Genomic DNA, 18,166 nt, shown 5'->3' on the forward strand with positions numbered 1-18,166 from the left:
AAAACAAAAGAATAGTAAAAAAGATAGAGGAGGAATTAATGAGCGAAAAAAAAAAGTGACCCAAGAGGAAACATTAAAGAAAACGGGAGGTAACAGCAATGAAAAACGGGATGAGGTGCAAGAATATAAAAAGAAAACGAGGGAAAAAAAAAAGTTGCATATGAATAATGATACGGAGGAGGAAGAGGAGGTGGAGGAGGAGGAGGAGGAGGAGGAGGAGGAGGAGGGAGAAGAAGAAGAAGAAGAAGAAGAAGAAGGAGGAGGAGGAGGTGCATTTAAGTGAGCGAGAAATAACAGGTAAGAGGGAGGGGCTGAAGAAAAGAGAGAATGAAGGAAAGAAGGAAGGAAGGAAGAGGAGGAGAAGGGAAAGAGAGGAGGGAAGAAGAGAAAAAAAATGAGGGAGTGTGGAAGTGAGCTGCCTTGGCCTGGAAGATGGAGGGAAAGGACTGCAGCCACACCCTCATCCACACCCCTATCCACATCTACTCATCAACATCCACACACACACACACACACACACACACACACACACACACACATACATACACCACTCCACACACACACACACACACAGAGAGAGAGAGAGAGAGAGAGAGAGAGAGAGAGAGAGAGAGAGAGAGAGAGAGAGAGAGAGAGAGAGAGAGAGAGAGAGAGAGAGAGAGAGAGAGAGAGAGAGAGAGAGAGAGAGAGAGAGAGAGAGAGAGAGAGAGAGAGAGAGAGAGATAACACTACCCTCCACACACAAAAAGAGAGAGAGAACCTAAGCTTTTATGTGTCAGAGAAACGTTTTGCCAAGATCATGCACGCACGCACACACGCACGCACACACGCGCTCATGACCGCATAACACCACCACCGTCACCACCGTCATCACCATCATCATCATCACCATCAATAATAATCAGTACTGCCACACAAAAATACAAACACATGGATATAAAAGATAAAGTGTTGCCAGAATAATCGAGGTTACTATTATTGCTACAACTGGTTTTTTTTTTTATCTATTGCTGCTGCTCTTACTACTACTACTACTACTACTACTACTACTACTACTACCTTCCAAATTCTGTCCTTCTCTATCCTTTCCTTTCCTTTCCCTTCCTTTCCTTTCCTTTCCCTTCCTTTCCTTTCCTTTCCTTTATTACCTTACCTTACCTTACCTTACCTTCCCTACTACTACTATTACTACTATTACCACTACCACCACCACCCCTATCACTATACTACAACCACTACAACTACTACTACTACTACTACTACTACTACTACTACTACTACTACTACTACCTTCCTAAATCTGTCCTTCTCTATCCTTTCCTTTCCTTTCCCATCCTTTCCTTTATTTCCTTTATTACCTTACCTTACCTTACCTTACCTTACCTTCCCTTACCTTCCCTACTACTACTATTACTACCACTACCACCACCCCCATTATCACTACTACAACCACTACTACTACTACTACTACTACTACTACTACTACATCTGCCCTCCTTTCCCGACCTGGGCGCCACCTGTCTGTACTAACTATCGCCAATGCACGAGGCAACCAAACCACCTCATTAACCTGCCCGCTCGCTTACCTGTGGCGGCTTACACGCTCCAGCAGGTGGTGCACATTAAGCCACATTTTACTATATTTTTTCTTTTTATTTATTCTGAGTTTTATTTATAAATTTATTTTTGGGGGTGTTGTTTTGTTTGTTTTGTTTGTTTTGTTTGCCTGTCTGTCTCTATATCTGTCTGTCTGTCTGTCGAATTGTCTCCTAAGGCAAGGTGAAATATATTTGTAAAACGGAGGCAATATTAAATAAGAGATCGAGGAGGAGGAGGAGGAGGAGGAGGAGGGGGTGATAATGGTGGTGGTGGTGGAGGATGAAAAGTACAAGGAGGATTTTTTTTTTTTTTTTTTTTTTTTTTTTGCCATCAGCCGATCGTGGAGGAGGAGGAAAAGAAGGAAGAAGAGGAGCATGAAAAACAAGCTACAAACAATCATCCATTACCTCACTAAAAAAAAAAAGTTAACGTAAAAAAAATCATCTAACTACCTAACAACCAAACAACCGAACAACCAAACAAAGCCTAATGCAACCAACCAACCAGCCACCACACAAGAGCATTACCATAACAAAGCCGTAATTACCTCGATAGGGTGTCATTAGTAGGGTGGTGGCGGGGGGGAGGGGGGTGAAGGTCATTATTGGGATGGTGGGGTGGGGGGAAGGGAGGGCTGGTGGAGGAAGGGGGTGATTGGTACGGTGCTGCATGGAAAGGGGGGGGGGGGGGGTAGTGGGAGGTGGAAAGGAAGGGAAGGGAAGGGAAGGGAAGGGAAGGGAGGGGAGGGGAGGGGAGGGGAGGGGAGGGGAAGAGAAGGGAAGGGAAGGTTAGATAAGGAAAGAAAAGGAATGGCAAGGGAGGTAAGGGAAGGGAAAGGAAGGGAAAGGAAGGGAAGGGTAGGGAAGGGAATAGAAGGGAAGGGAAGGAGAGGAAATAGAAGGTACCGTAAGGAATGGAAAGGGAAGGAAAGGGAAAGAAAGGTTAGGTAAGATAAGGTAAGGAAAGGAAAGAGTAGGTAAGGTAAAGAAAGGAGAGAGAAGGTTAGGTAAGGTAAAGAAAGTTAAGGAATGGAAAGGGAAGGGAAAGGAAGGGGAGGGGAAGGGAAAGAAAGGGAAGGGAAGGATGTTAAGGGAAAAGGAAGGGAGAGAAGGGAAGGGAAACGAAAGAAAAAGGGAAAGAAGAGGAAGGGAGGGGAATGAAGGGAAGGGCTGGGTTGCATGGAGGAAAAATGGGAGAGAAAGGGATAGAAGGAGGAAGAGGAGGAGGAGGAGGAAAGAGGAACTGATTGGAAAGGAGGAGGAGGAGGTGATGGGACATAATGGGTATACAAGGATGCAAAGGGAAGACACATAAAGGGTGAAGGGATGGGCTAATGAGGAGGTGTGGAGATGAGGAGGTGACGTGAGTGTACAGGTGTGGGCAGGTGAGGGAAGGGAAGGGAAGGGAAGGACAGGTGAGGTTAGGTTAGGTAAGGGAAGGAAAGGCAAGGTAAGGCAAGGCAAGGTAAGTTAAGGTAGAGTAAGAAAAAGAAAGGGGAAGAAAGGTTAGGGTAGGTGAGAAGGGAAGGATAAGGAAGGGAAGGGAAGGGAAGGGAAGGGAAAGGAATGAAAGGAAAGGGAATAGAAGGGAAGGGACGGGAAGGGAAAGGAAGGGAAAGGAAGGGAAGGGAAGGGAAGGGAAAGGAATGAAAGGAAAGGGAATAGAAAGGAAGGGACGGGAGGAGAAAGGAGGAAATGGAAAGAGAAAGAAAGAGAAGAGAAGGGAAGGGATAAAAAGATCAGGGAAGGGAAGGGAAGGAAAGGAAAGGAAAAACAAGGTACGTTAAAGTAAGAGAAGATAAGGTAAGATACAATAAGGTAAGGTAAAGTAGGGAAAGAAAGGGAAGGGAAGGGAAATGAAGGAAGAGAAGTTAGGAAGAGAGGGGGAGGAAAAATTCTTGGGAGTGAAAATGAGGGAAAAAAGTAAGGAAGAGAAGGGGGGGGGGGAGAATGGAAGGATTGAAGGGAGAAAAAGGGGAAGAGAGGAACAGGTCTTGGGAGAGGAAGGAGAGAGGGAGGAAAAGAAGAGAAGGCAGGAATGATGGATAGAAGGAAAAGACAGATGAAATGGAAAAAGGAAAACAGGGAATAAACAACCAAACAACGAAGAAGAAAAGAAAGAAACGCAGGAAGGAAGATGGAATGGAAAAAGAGAAAGGAAAAAAGAAAAGAAAATAGGAAGAAAGAGGGAATTAATGGAAGGAAGGAAAGAAGGAATTAGGGAAGGATGGAATGAGGATGTTAGTTAAAGAAAATAAAAAAATATATAGGAAAAGAAGAAAGGGGGAAGAAGAGAGGAGGAAAGAAAGGAAGAAGTGGACGAAGAGATGTTTACAGATGAGAGAGATAAGAGAAGATGCTGAGAGAAGATAGGATGCAAGGAGAGAAAGAGGAAGGAGAGATGTAGGGATTAAAGGAAAAGAAGAGAAATGGAAACAGCGGATACAGAAAGAAAAGAAAAGGGAAAGGAAGAGCAGAAAAAAAGGAAAAAATATAACAGAGAAGGAAGAAATTAACATATATGAAAAAAAAAAAAAAAGAGAATGAGAAAGAGAATATATTAAGCAAGGAAGGAAGAGAGAGAAAACACACGTTGAGAGGGAGGGATAGAAGGAGAGAAAAATGAAAAGATAAAGAAAATAAGATACACGACAAGGAGGAAGGGAGAAAAAGGAAGAAAAGAAATACAGGAAAAAAGAAGGAACTAAATAAGAATGAATGAGGTAAAAAAAGAGACATGAATTAAGAAAGAAAGAAAGAAAGAAGAAAATTAAAAGGAAGAAGAAGAAAATACAGAAAAAAAAGACATGAAAAAAAAAACAAAGAAAGGCAGAAAAAGAAAAAAAAGAGGAATTATATAAGAATAACAAGGGAAGCTATAAATAAACGGAGGAGGAAGAGAGAGAGGAGGGGGGGAGAGAAAAAAAGGGGGAGAGAAGGGAGAGAAAAAAACAGGCAGGAGGGAGGTAGAGGTAGAGGAAGGGGACAACCTCGTGATATAACCCAACCCCACCTTGACCTCTACCCCCCTCCCCCCCTCCACCCCCCACCCCCCCTTCAAGTGCTGTGACCTGTTGAGAGGAGGAGGAAGAGGAGGAGGAGGCGGAGGAGGAGGGACAGAATTCGTGAGCAGGTTTAGGGCTAGTGTGAGCACTGAAGAGAAAGAGGAAGAGGAGGAGGAGGAGGACTGAAGGAGGAGAAGAAGGAAGAGGAGGAGGAGTGGGTGGAGGAGATGAAGGATGAAGAGGAGGAGAAGTGAGAAGAGGAAGAAGACCAGAAGAAAAAGGAGGAGGAGGAGAAGAGGGATGAAGAGGAGGAGTGAGAGGAGAAGGAGTGGGAGGAGGAAACATGGAAACATGGAAACATGGAAATGCAGGCAAAGCCTAAGGCATTTTGAGAGTGTGCCCGCCTTGTAGTGGAATCTGCTCTCGGACCCACTTTTAGGGCTTGGTTGACAGATAGATCGATTACTGAGCGATGATGAGCAGATGGAAAGCCTCGTTATTTCCTTACGACTCGATTCGCAGACGAACGATCAGTTATATGATTGTTTTGATGGTATCTGCATTTACTACTTTGTTCAGATTGTTCCAGTGAAGGATTTCCTCCAATGAAAAAAAAACCTTCCAATACCAAAAACATCACTCGACTCCGAATCATGGCTTTTTGTCTAGTTCTTGAGTGTTTGGTGGTAGTTCAAAGTATTTTGGAGTAATCGATACTTTTGAACTTTTTAACCCTTGAAGCTTGAATCCTATCCAGGCGTCTTTTTTCTCTCCTTTTCTCCAGTGTGAAGAGATTTCGTTCCGAAGTCGTTCTCATACGGTTGAGCCTCTATTTTGGACGTTTGTGGCGCGTCGTTGAATCCTTTCATTCCAAGTAAAGCAATGATGACCAGAAAATTGGGGGAGATTCACTGCACACTGCATACTGGTGTGCGGTTCATGCATTGAATTATACTGACTGCATCACGTTGGGTTACACTCATGTCTTTCGCAGAACCATCGCGTGTTTTGTTTTGTGCTGATTTTTTTGTTTTTTTTCACGTAAGCCGACTGCACTGCTGTCTCTTTTCATGATGACTCAAAGGTTCGCATTCTCCATCGATGTGATGTGTGGTATGATGTATTTGATGTATGTGTGCATAACTTTTTGTTGTCAACATTAAAATTGCATACTTTTGTTTCCGACCATTCGATAATTTTCCGACCATTCGATAATGTGATTGATCTTCTTCTTTCTGAACATGTGGGCAGTCTTGTGAGCATCTCCATCTCCACCTTTTCAAAAGTCATCTGCAAATTTCGATATTGATCATTAAGTCCTGATAGGATGGGTCTGATAAGGATGACCATGGGGCACTCCACTCTTGAGTAGCTGCATCTCCTGTTGTACTGATTGCTAAGGCTGCCGCTGTCAGTTTCTGTTCAGATCAGCGGTCTCTTGTCAGTCGATCAGATTGGCTCCAGAGCCGCAAGCAGTGCCCGCAGGAGTCAAAGTCATTATATACCTTGGGGAAACTTTCTGAATCTATATATAATAACATCACTATGGATGTGGGCGGCCCACCTATATATAGTGTAGTATAAGCTATTGTTAGTCTAATATTATCGTTTTAATCTTTCTAATTTTCGTGTGCCATGTGGAGATTGTTTTAGCATTTCTATTGTTTCTCTTAACAAGTTTTCAGTTTTTTCAAAAATCTGTTTTAAATCACTTTCTGCAAACTTAGTATAACTTACCTTTCTCCAGTTTTTTAAAAATCAGTGTATTTCGGATCTGTTGAAGTTCCCGCCATCTTTTAGTCTTCCGGACCCTTGTTTATTTGGGTAGTGGTTGTTGAATATGGTAGTTCGTGTCGAGTTTGTTGTTTAAGCTTTTAACTTTTTCAAGCATATTGACTTTTAATTTCAGCGTTGTGATGCACTCGGCGGGCAGTCTAAGTAATCATTTTGTTCTTCCCTCGCCAGCAGTCTTATCTCGGCGTGAGGGGAGTCTGAGGTTTAAGGCGTTCGATGTTACTCTGCGATGTCCTCGACTGCAGGGATGCAGATTGGATTTACTACTGTATGAGTTACTGAAGAAGTTTCTTCAGTATTGAGTTATCTATTTTTGAATTCTGATTTTTCTTCTATTTATTTCTGTTTCTTTTGATTTCGCGTGCTTTTCTTTTTTCTGTTTTACAGTTTAATGGAATTTCAGCTACGCAGATTTCTGATTCTTCAAGCTATGGCTGCTTCATGGTAGTGATGCTCTTTATTTGTGTCATATTACTGTATTGGTTGTTTTGCAGATTTTGCCTGCTTACAGGGCAATTCTTATTTTTCTGGTAATCATTTTTCTTTTTTGTTAGCCACGGGGATCTACGGATTTCTCTTGCGCCTCCTTCGATTTTGTAGGTTCCATGAATTGTCGGTGCGTTATCGGGGCACCCAAGCCGTTGGAAGAGTTTCACAGGGTGATTGCATTGTCGGTGATGCCGTTGTGGAGGAGGATGACCAGAAGAAATAGGAGGAGGAGGAGAAGGATGAGGAGGAAGGACAAAAGTTCACGTGAGGAATGGTGAATTATTATAACCCTTTCAACAACAAAAAAATGGGAAACTCAAGGACGAATACCATAGACATAACAAAGACGAAGGTATTACTAATGATTATACAACAGAGAGGAGGCCTGTAATTCCCTTCCCACACTATAAACTCCCCCCTCAAGCTATCTATTAAGGCTTAACACACACACAATTCAGTCTAACGCAATAAACTCCCTTGTAATATCTGCTTCACGAATAGGACATAATGGATGAGCGGAGAAGAAAGGAGGGAAGAGGAAATCAATAGGATGGAAGGAAAGAAGTAGAGATGGATGGGATGAGGATGTTTGCTGGAAAGAAATGAAAAGAAACATAAGAATTGGAAAAAAAGAAAAAGAGGGGGAAGGAGAGAGAAGGAGAGTTTTATTTAAGAGAGGAGGACAAAAAGACATGTTTACAGACGAGAGAGATAAGAAAAGATGATGACTGAAGGGAAGATTTGAGGAGACGACGAAGAAGTAAAGACGAGGGGTATAACTGAAAATAAAATAGAAGGAAAGTAAGATAGAAGAAGTTAGAAGAGGTAGGTAGAAGAAAGTAAGGTATAGAAAGGAGTAAAGGTGTAAGGAATGAAGAAAAATAATAGAAATAGCAGAAACAGAAGTTCAGTAATTATTTTGTTGATGGAAAAATATGACTGAAAATTTTGAATGGAGGTTAGATGGATTTATGAATGAAGAGAGAAGTTCGTGGATAACCCGTTTATTTGAGCTACCATGTGTATCAAGTTTGGTCTCTTGAAAGGAAAGAAGGAGAGAAACAAACCAAGAAGAGGAGGGAAGGAACACTGGAAGGAAGAGGGTATGGAAGAAGGGAAGGAATAAACAAAGAAAAGAAGCAGGGAAGGAACACGGGAAAGAAGGGGGTTTGGAAGAAGGGAAGGAGTAAACGAAGAAGAGAAGGAGGGAAGGAACACGGAAAAAAGGGTATGGAAGAAGGGAAGAAACACTGGAAGGAAGGGGGTTTGGAAGAAGGGAAGTAATAAACGAAGAAGAGAAGGAGGGAAGGAACACTGGAAGGAAGGGGGTATGGAAGAAGGGGAGGAAGAAAAAAAATAACAGTGGAAATAAGGAAGAGGGATTCAATAAAAGGAAAGAATGAATGAGTTAAGGAAGGATGGAATGAGAATGTTAGCTGAAGGTGGATATGTAGGATTGTGTTCAGCTATCAACTTAACAATCAGGGAACGAAGAATAATTTAGAGTGAGTACAGTTATCCCGAAGCACAGTGTATTATTATTTCCTCAAGTGTAAGTGTAGTCTCCTAAAACCATGTGTATCTTTGTGCCTAGCTATTAAACATCACAAACAGCTAACGAAGGATAATTTAGAGTGAGTGGAGTTATCCCTAAGCACAGTTTATTATTGTTTTTCCTCAAGTGTTAGTGAAGTCTCCTTAAAACCTTGTGTATCCTTGTGCCTAGCTATTAAACTTCACAAACACCTAACGAAGGATAATAAAGAGTTGAGTAATCCCACGACACAGTGTTTTATTTCCTCCTGAAGTGTTATGGGGTCTCTTTATACCATTCTGCATCCTTGTGTCCAGCTATCAACTTCATGATCAGCTAACGAAAGTGAACTAACAGAAGGGAGAAAAAAAACATAAAGGAGAATAACAAGTTGTGTAAGTGCAAGAAATAAGGGAAGATATAAACAGAAAAGGAAATAAAGGAGGAGGTTTTTTTTCACAGCTAAGGAGACAGTTCAAGGGCGTAAAGAAAAATATTAAAAAAAAAAGCCCGCTACTTACTGCTCCTGAATAGTGTTGTTTTTTCCCTCTCAAGTGTCACTGCAGCGCCGTTGGAAGGCTCACCCCAGCATTACAAAAGACAGGTGGCCGGCCCCTCCCCGCCTAATTACCATGCCCGGCCAGGTAAGGCGAGGCAGGGCAGGGCGAGGCGACACAAAGAATACGGTAATGAAGCCCGACGCCTCTGTTACTGCAGGGGCGTGGCAGGGGGGGTGAGGGAAGTGAGGGAAAAGGGGCGAGGGAAGGGAGGGAAAGGGGGCTAGGAAAGGGAGAGAGGCAGGGAGAGAGGGAAGGGAAGGGAAAGGTGGGGGAATAGATACAGGATTATAATTGATAGCGTTACCTTTACTAATTAGGCACAGGTGTTCATACGTTCCCTTTGTTCTCCATAAAAACAACAATAATAACAATAATAATAATAATAATAATAATAATAATAATAATAATAATAATATATGGAGTGGGGTTTTCCTACGGTGAGAATGTATCGACGTATATATCAATCAGAAGAAAAATATTGCATGAGAAAAAGAAAAATTATATAAAGATGAGAGAGAGAAAGGAAGATGTGAAAAGAGAAGAAAAGTACGGAGGAGAATAAGGAAATGATGAAGAGAATATTGAAGAGGGAAGAGATAAATGCAAGGAACAAAGAAAGACAAGAAGAAAAAGAGGAGCTACATAAGAATAGCAAGAAAGAAGGCAATAAAGAGTGTAGGAGGAGGAGGAAGAGGAGGAGAGAGGGGGAGAAGACACACAGACGTAGACTTGGAACTGAATAAATAAAATGATGGATACAGGACACACAAGGATACATGGAGACTAGGCCTACACGAAGCCAGACGGTCTACACAAGGAGCTCCTGAGAGTGGGTTATTCACGACACCTCTCCTCCCGAGATTGACCTCTCTTTTGGCCACCTCTTTTGATTCTTTTTTATAGGAGCAGCATATAGCGTTTTCTTTTTTTATCATTGTTTCCTTTTTTGTGCCCTTGAGCTGTCTCCTTTGTTGAAAAAAAAAAAAAAAAGTCCGTGTGTTTTGGTTATCTAGCTTTTCGTGTCATGGATAAAGTAACTCTCATAAAACATTCCTTGGGATGACTACTTCCTTCACACACACACACACACACACACACAAGCCCATCAATACCCCACCACTCCTTTGTACTTATAGTGGGGTTCCTTACGTAAGCTTCGATGCAAAAGCTATTAAATCCTTTATTAGAGGGACTACATGTTTTTAGTGCCTGCCTTAACAACAAAACTTACCCACTTCGACACGCACGTAAACTTATCCCAACGTCATCACTCCCGTATGTTAGCTTCGATGAAAACAGAATTAACCCGTCCGCTGCGATTGGCACGGATTTCCCCTTCACTGGTAGCCTGGTAACATATGCTCCCAGGTCTTTCTGTGCTACTGTGGTGGGTAGTGGAGTGTTTCCCATGTGGTATTGGTATGCTGGATATCCCCTCCCAAGATGCATGACTTCATATTTTTCTTTACTAAATTGGAGCAGCCACTTTATGTTCCACTCCTGTAGCTTGGTGATGTCTTCTTGTAGGAAATCCGCATCGAAGGGGTTAAAACGTTCTTAAGAGCAAATATACATCCAGGATCCGCGCAAGACACACTTCTCACTTTTCACTTCCTATATGCCTTCAACTCCCCCCCCCCTCCCACCACTCCAGTGTCCTTTGTGGGTTCTTTATATGAGCGTCTATGTAAGCCCTTGGCCATATTGTTTTCCGCTTAGCTGACGAGTACTTGATTTCCTCTGTGTCCTTGGTTATGTATGGACAAGGGACTCCCCGGGCAACGGACACTGAGGATCCCACAGCACCACGCCCTCCGCCACGCCCAGCTACGAATGACGTGATCTTCTCAAGGCAGGTAAAGGCAAGTAATGACCCAAACCTTGATAGAAGTCCCACCACGCCCAGGTAACATTAGCATCACGCCCACGTCCAGGTAATACTAGCTTAACCTCTTCAAACAGGTAAAGACGCTTGTTTGAATACCAATTCAAACAGGTAAAGACGCTTGTTTGAATACCAGTTAGTGAATTACGATATATTGGTTTCAGATTGATAACGACCCAAATCTTGACAGAAGCTCCACCATGCTCACGTCCAGGTAATACTAGGTTACCTTCTTCAGACAGGAAAAGACGCTTGTTTGAATACCATTTAGTGAATTACGATATTGCTTTCAGATAGATAATGACCCAAATCTTGACAGAAGCTCCACCACGCTCACTTCCAGGTATGCTAGGTTATTCTCTTCTGACAGGTAAAGACACGCCTTAATCAAGCTTATTTTAAGAGCGTTCAGTGGATTACGATACTTCCTCACATACGTACACAAACCTTATTATTTTATAAGCTCTTTTGATATTACATATGTACGAAACTGGTTATCTAGTCTATCCGGTTATCTATCTTCAGACAAATATAAGGACACAAACGAAAATTAAAGCTTATCATATTTCAAAAGAATCTTGCGCATTACGAAACTCAAACATTCCGTTAAACGATATTAACTAAACCTTATGAGACGTGATCAAACCAATACGTAGTAATACAAAAATGAATCAATGAACACGTCAAAACGAATAGGAGGCAGGAGAAACACAACATTCGATTTTCAAGAATACTGCAAAACTGTCAGCTGCAACCCGTTTCGAAATCAAAGCCAATAATATAAGTCAACTAACGAAACAAAGTACAGAAATACGGGACACACAGGAGAGTGCATTAGTACCCCTTGAAAACTGTGCAATTCTCCCTCGTTGTAGCCCACGTGACAGGGAACCAAAAATAAACAAGCGGAACACAGACGTACTCCTTCACCCTTATGCTTCATGATAATAATGTTAACACCGATGCTGAATGCTTGATAGACGATGGAGACTGACCCAGACACACATATGTTTTAAGCTTACGTGAAAATGCATTCTAAAACAAACATAACATAGACAATTATATCCCAAATGAAAGCTTCCAATCTCTATTTTGTGAAGCGGAAATATAAATGAAAAACTGATAATGGGGTGTCACAAAAAATATTAAATAAATCACTACCTCTAGGCAAAAACATGAAAAAGTATATCGATGTGTAAAATAAAACAGCATTGTCATGTCTCCAATACCTATAAATATCATCCCTGCAGCACTCGTACGTGTATGTATATAAATGTATAATCAGTGGTTATTTCATCTATAAATCCCCGAAATATGATCAAATAATTATGAAGGATACCCTCGCTTATAGGGCACTCCCAGTCTTCTTCAGTTACCCATTAAACACGTCAGCCATCACAGAAAACCCGCCGCGGCCAGCTGGTGATAAGTGGGTCGGAGAAACCTGTCGACTGCTTCTTGTCTCTGATTCTCACCGGCCTGATGGTCTAGGGGTATGATTCTCGCTTAGGGTGCGAGAGGTCCCGGGTTCAAATCCCGGTCAGGCCCTCGAGTGGATCTTTTTATCTTACTCATTTGGGTTCACTAACACAAATCCAAGGACCCGAAACAGCTGCCCGGCCTCCAGTTTTCTGTACTATTAGCGCGGATACGTGGAGGTTCGAGGGAGTTAGATGCTTTGTAAACTGAAAATAAAGCGTATGTGCAAAATCTTTCAGTCTCACCATGAAAAGAAGGGGCTTGGGAGGAGAGTGAAGAGGAAGACGAGGAGGGAGAGGAGGGGTGAAAGACGAGGAGGAATGGTTGAAGATGAGGAAGAGAAGGGAGTAAACGACGAGGAGGAGAGGAGGAGGAAGAGTGAAAAACGAAGAGAGGAGGAGGAGAAGGTGAAATCACAGGTATTCTATTCATCTTAACTGTCTATCTTCCACCTCATTCCTTTTAGTTAAGCTTGATAAATCTCTCTTAGATGTGGTGGGGTTACAGACTTAGTAACTTAAAGCACTAGCATTTTTAACAACGGTAATATAATAATAATAATAATAATAATAATAATAATAATAATAATAATAATAATAATGGGCAATGATAGGCTATGCATAACCAATGAAGGTGGCCGTTTCTCCGTAACAAATAACAGAATACCTGACCGTGGGAGACTTAACTATATAGATTCATATAAAGTACTTCTTCTTCTTCTTCTTCTGCGTCATCCTCCTTGTCTTTTTTTTTCCCCCCCTTGCTCCTCCTCCTCCTCTTCTTCATCCTCCTCAGCCCTCCTCACCATTATCTTTTAAACTATGACATCACACAGAGGAATAGGAAGCAGAACATCCTCCCCCGCTCCCCCACAACCATACATTAAACCATACATCAAAGAGGGGCTTTAAAAATGGTCTTGGCGATATTAAAATGCTTAGAATAAGTGAATAAAAAGATAATAAATAAATAAATAAGAAAAAGCATAAATTAATAACGCTTGTAAACGACCATTTCAACTTGACACCATAAATACGATCACAGTAGATTCCGTAGTTACTGTATTTTTGTTACTATTATTGAGATCCATGAAAGGACATCATAAAAGGAAAAAGATGAAAAAAAGAGGCCTGAATAGTTCCCCCTCGATGACAAAGCATAAGGAAATTAAATGAGTGACAGAAAAGTAAGAATAATAGAGACAAACAACCTAACTACCTAATTACTACCTAACGAGCTAATAACCAATGGAGCACTATAGCTAATAACCATATGCTATACACTCCTTTCACCCTACAGTATAAAAAACACTCAGGACTCCATAGTTATTTACACCATAACAAGAATAGGCATCACTTTGGTTACGTGTTATAAGAAAAAAATAAAGTACTCACCGGCCAGCTAATTGAAGTCTTGTTACCTCGTCCCCTGGTTTAAAGCTTTTCCTAAGACATTTTCGACTTAATTCTCATGTTTCCAAGCACGATAAGGCTTCCAGAGCACTTAAATAGGCCTTCACTGATTAATTTCTCTCTCCAACACTCCAAAAACACAGTAAACCAGCCATGGAGACCTCGTTAATTACAGTATATTGATAGTTTTATCTCACACTAATGTTTCTATACTTTTCAGGTACCACAAGGCTCTCAGAACACTTTCAAAGACCTACAATGATTAATTTTCTCTCTAACAATTCAAAAAAAAAATCCGACATGTAAGTCTCGTTAATTCAAATCATGGTAGAAGGTTTAGGTCACTCTAGTTTACGTTTCCCTACCACTACAAGGCTTCCAGAACACTTTAATAGACCCACACTGATTAATTTTCTCTCTAACACTTGAAAACACCGTAAAATCCGCCTTGTAAGTCTCGTTAATTCAAACGATGGTAGAAATTTTAGGTCATCTGTAGTTTTTTTGGTAAAGATTCGTATTAGGTCCGTGCCAGTATCTCATAATCTACTTTATGAAACATCAGTATCTCTTCATATATCTTTTCTACAAACCTTCAACAGTCATGGAAACGCTTTGAAAATCCAATTCAACGACTTTTTTTTTTACTCTTGTAAATATGGGATAATGTTTACGACAGCGCGTCGCCTCCTCTGCTGGCCGCGGCGACGCTGCAGCCGCCGCAGCCGCAAAATAGCTCGCAGAGGGCTTAGGGTCGGGGAGTATATTTAAACTACTCCAACCGAACTTTACGACCTACTAACGGAGGGGAGGGGGCTGCGCCCCCCCCTGGACCCCCCCCCCTCATGTATATGTGACTTATTTCAGCGAGGAGGTATTTCTCGCAACACCCGCTGCAGCGTCGCCGCGGCCAGCAGAGGAGGCGACGCGCTTTCGTAAACATCCCATATTTTCAAGAGTAAAAAAAAAGTCCTTGAATTGGATTTTCAAAGCGTTTCCATGACTGTTGAAGGTTTGTAGAAAAGATATATGAAGAGATACTGATGTTTCATAATGTAGGTAATGAGATACTGGCACGGACCTAAAACGAATCTTAACCGTTTTTTTTTTTTGTTTTGTTTCCCGAGCAGTACAAGGATTCCAGAACACTTTTAGAGACCCACACTGATTAATTTTCTCTCCAACACTTGAAAACACAGTAAAATCCGCCATGGGAGTCTTGCAAATTCAAATCATGGTAGGTTTAGGTCATTCTACAGTTTCTTATGTCTCCCACGCACCACAGGGCTTTCAGTATGCTTTAGAGAGCTTCACTGATTCGTCAAACACTTGATAACACAGTAAAGTCACTATAGAGTAAAGTAATGACAGAGAAAGACAGTTATTTTCCTCCAGTCTTCTCGGCCACCTGCCCCTCGTGGTTGTTGTTGACTCTCTGCCCTCTTGCGGTTATATCATGAACTACTACTCAACAAAAAATACATATTCGTTTGATTTCTTGATTTCTTGTCCTACAGGGTTTTTAATAACTTTCATGGGCTATTTTTCTTGTAATCGGATTTATTAAATGCAGACAAAAATAAACGTACGACCAAGCACAGAACAGGAATGATTTTGTGCATGTCATATGGCTCCTGCTTGCTCGCTGGATTTGGTTATATAATATTTGTCTTACGCTCTTTTAATAATAGTCGTAAGTCAACGTATTGTGTGATTTATCCTGTTGCTTAAAGATGAACGCAGAATATGGAATTTTCATTGTGTGTGTGTGTGTGTGTGTGTGTGTGTGTGTGTGTAACTTCCCACGGCCTGAAGTTAGTAATACCCAGAGACACCAATAGTAAAGTTATTCCATTAATGTGAGTTACTGTCTTGTAAGTCTAAAAGAAGCTTAATCTGACAGGAGGAAGGTTCATTAAAGTGTGTGTGTGTGTGTGTGTGTGTGTGTGTGTGTGTGTGCTACCGTTTTAAGTTGCATGGAAAAATATTGAATGTAATACAGGACCCAGGGGGGGGGAGTAGGGAGTTTGGGGAGACAGATGCCCCCCCCTCAATCTGTTAAAAGGTCCACTTTCTGAGAAAGTCAAAACGAAAACCTGGTACGAAACGTCCCAGGTTTTCGCTTTAACAGCAGGAAATTTCTGGTATTCATAAATCACCACAATTAAATAAGCTTACTGGTATAAATGCCTTAGCAAAACTGCAAGGATATGGGAGCCCTAGCTCTTCTATTCACTTTGTGTTTGTTTCTTTATTGGGATCAAACAGTGAGGGTTAACACGAATCAAAGGAAAGAAAACAATGGTAGTCTCCAGATGAAGTGGATTGGCAGAAGGGACGAAATTATACTTCTGACTGACACCTGACATTGACGAGATTTAACACCTGACTGCCACCTATTATTGACGAAACTGGACACCTGACATTGACGAAATTGAACACCTGACTGCCACCTGACACTGACGAAATGGATCACCTTAAACACCTGACACTGACGAAATTAAACATGTGACTGCCACCTGACAATGACGAAACTAAAGATCTGACTAACATTTGGCATTAGGCTTCAACAAGACACTACAAGGAGCCCAAATCACATGGTTGTCTCGCCTCCTGCAGGTCTTAGCCACTACTTGAGGTGCTGTTCCTTGGCCACGGGCTGCTCCTCGGCGGCGTCCTGGCCCTCGTAGCGTTTGGCAGCGTTGGTCAGAGACTCGAGAACCTGCGTCATGGTCTCCAGGCCGCGGCTAAGGGGGGAGGAACGAGAAAAAGAAAAAAGGAAGAAGTATATAATATTTAGACCTAGTCATTACACCACGGCCAGCTTGTTTTCAGTGGTTCCATGAGAATTATATGCATACATTGATCAAAGACTTCTTCAGATTAAGCTTCTTTTTAGACTTAAAAGACAGAAATACTACATCTTCAGCCTTTTCAACTGTTTCATGACAATTATTAGCAAACTTCGGTTAAAGACTTCCTCAGATTAGGCTTCTATGAGACTTACAAGACAGAAATACCAGATAAAAACACGTTAGCACAGTCACATTAATGGAATAACTTTACTATTAATATTGGTGTCTTTGGGTATTAGTAACTTCAGCAGACACTTACTCTACCCTACCCTACCATACCTTACCTTCCCATCCACCCTCCCTTAACTTTGTCCCCCATATAGTAGTAACGCGGAGACTCACCTGGTGCGGGCGGTAGATTCCAGGTGTGAAGACCCCGAGGAGGCCAGCCCATTGCGCCCGTAAGACCCATAGGTGGTGGTGTTGGGAAAATAGCTGGGCCGATTACTCCCTTTGCTGAAGACATCGAGGAGCAGGACGGCCGCCAGCAGCAGCAGCCCCAGCAGACTCACGGTGTGCAGGTCGAAGTTCCCGAAGATGTTGGTGAGGTCGAAGCCGAGACTGCGCAGGCTGTGGTTCAGGTGCTGCGTGGCGGAGGCGGCGGCGCTGACTGCTGCAGAAGGCATCCTGTAGAAGGGGAGTCAGCAGCACGTTAGCAATAGTTAAGAAGAAGAAGACGAGGAAGAAAAGCAGCAAAGAAGGAGAAAACGGAGATAAAATACAAGAAGACAAAATAAACGAAAATTAAGAAAACGAGGAAGAAAATAAGATGAAGAAAAAGAAGAGGAAGAAGGAGGAAAAGACGAAAAAGAAAAAAAGAAGTACAAAAGGACAAAAACAAGGACAAGAAGAGTAATAATGAGAAGTGATAATTGTTTAAACCCTCACATACAGCACAATAATTTTTTTAACATGACACAAAGTAACCTAGTCTCCTATACTTAAAAATCCACCTGGGAGCTTTCTTTTCTTTGCCTCGAGTACCTACCTGAGAGCTGTTACCTGTCGGGGCGGTAGGTGCGGGTCGGTAAGACGTGAGCGACTGTCAGCAGCAGGAGGGCCGCGGCGCCTTATGAACCCTGCCTCGTGAAAGGACCTCGCAGGAAGCCTCTTTCCGGCGGCCCTTAGTGGAGGCTGATTACCGCGGGTTTGGGTTGATGGCAGCCAATAACCGCGGCCTGTCACGTGCTTAAAGGTGGGGAGAGAGGAATGGGAGGAGGGGAGCCATATATTTTTTTTTTTTCAAGGGAGGGAGCTCAAGGGAAAAAAAACAGACATTAACAAAAAAGCCCGCTATACACTGCTTGAGTTCTTGATACTCTCTTCTCAAATATTCTTTACTAAGCCGGTCTTATGCACCATATAGCAAAAAACACCTTCTCAAGACATATGCCCTATCCAAGCTTACCTGATATAAGGTTTTAATATCACCCAATACAAAGTTAGTGGGGAACAGCAGAAGGGGAATCCTGATATTTTTTTGGGGGAAGGGAGGTGATATAGTCTTTGTTTGGCCTGTTTCCTTCACTACGCAGTAAAAAATAAATAAAATAAA

At 42.0% G+C, this 18,166-nt stretch overlaps 2 protein-coding genes and 1 non-coding gene across 4 annotated transcripts in view; 1 reads left to right on the forward strand and 2 right to left on the reverse strand.

Moving 5' to 3' along the window:
* The window catches only part of LOC126984032 (nascent polypeptide-associated complex subunit alpha, muscle-specific form-like), an 86,594-nt gene extending 72,338 nt beyond the window's left edge, over positions 1–14,256 (reverse strand). The window contains exon 1 of the mRNA XM_050837391.1: positions 13,739–14,256. The gene's annotated coding sequence lies outside the window, so the exon portion shown is untranslated. The remainder of the gene's footprint in view (positions 1–13,738) is intronic.
* Trnap-agg (transfer RNA proline (anticodon AGG)) lies at positions 12,342–12,413 on the forward strand. Its single transcript has one exon. It is a non-coding gene; the product is annotated as a tRNA-Pro (tRNA).
* A 972-nt stretch (positions 14,257–15,228) lies between the features above and the next one.
* Positions 15,229–17,699, reverse strand: LOC126984034 (uncharacterized). Of its 2 annotated transcripts, none has more exons than XM_050837396.1 (3): positions 17,614–17,668; positions 16,954–17,238; positions 15,229–16,503 (listed from the first exon to the last, which is right to left on the reverse strand). In XM_050837396.1, the coding sequence occupies exons 2-3, from the start codon at positions 17,235–17,237 to the stop codon at positions 16,386–16,388; spliced, it is 402 nt and encodes a 133-aa protein (XP_050693353.1). In that variant the 5' UTR covers position 17,238; positions 17,614–17,668; the 3' UTR covers positions 15,229–16,385. The 2 variants fall into 2 exon arrangements, with proteins under 2 accessions (XP_050693353.1, XP_050693352.1); XM_050837395.1 differs by having other exon boundaries at positions 15,232–16,503; positions 17,600–17,699.
* Between the last annotated feature and the right edge of the window lie 467 nt (positions 17,700–18,166).

This window comes from Eriocheir sinensis, chromosome 55 (assembly GCF_024679095.1).
Source record: "Eriocheir sinensis breed Jianghai 21 chromosome 55, ASM2467909v1, whole genome shotgun sequence".
Lineage (NCBI taxonomy): Eukaryota > Metazoa > Arthropoda > Malacostraca > Decapoda > Varunidae > Eriocheir > Eriocheir sinensis.

Excerpts from the sequence above, each read along its gene's own strand:
- LOC126984034 (XM_050837396.1), bottom strand. The coding sequence starts at position 17,237 with ATGCCTTCTGCAGCAGTCAGCGCCGCCGCCTCCGCCACGCAGCACCTG. Across the intron at positions 16,504-16,953 it reads GAATCTACCGCCCGCACCAG|CCGCGGCCTGGAGACCATGA; the intron begins GTGAGTCTCCGC and ends CTCCCCCCTTAG.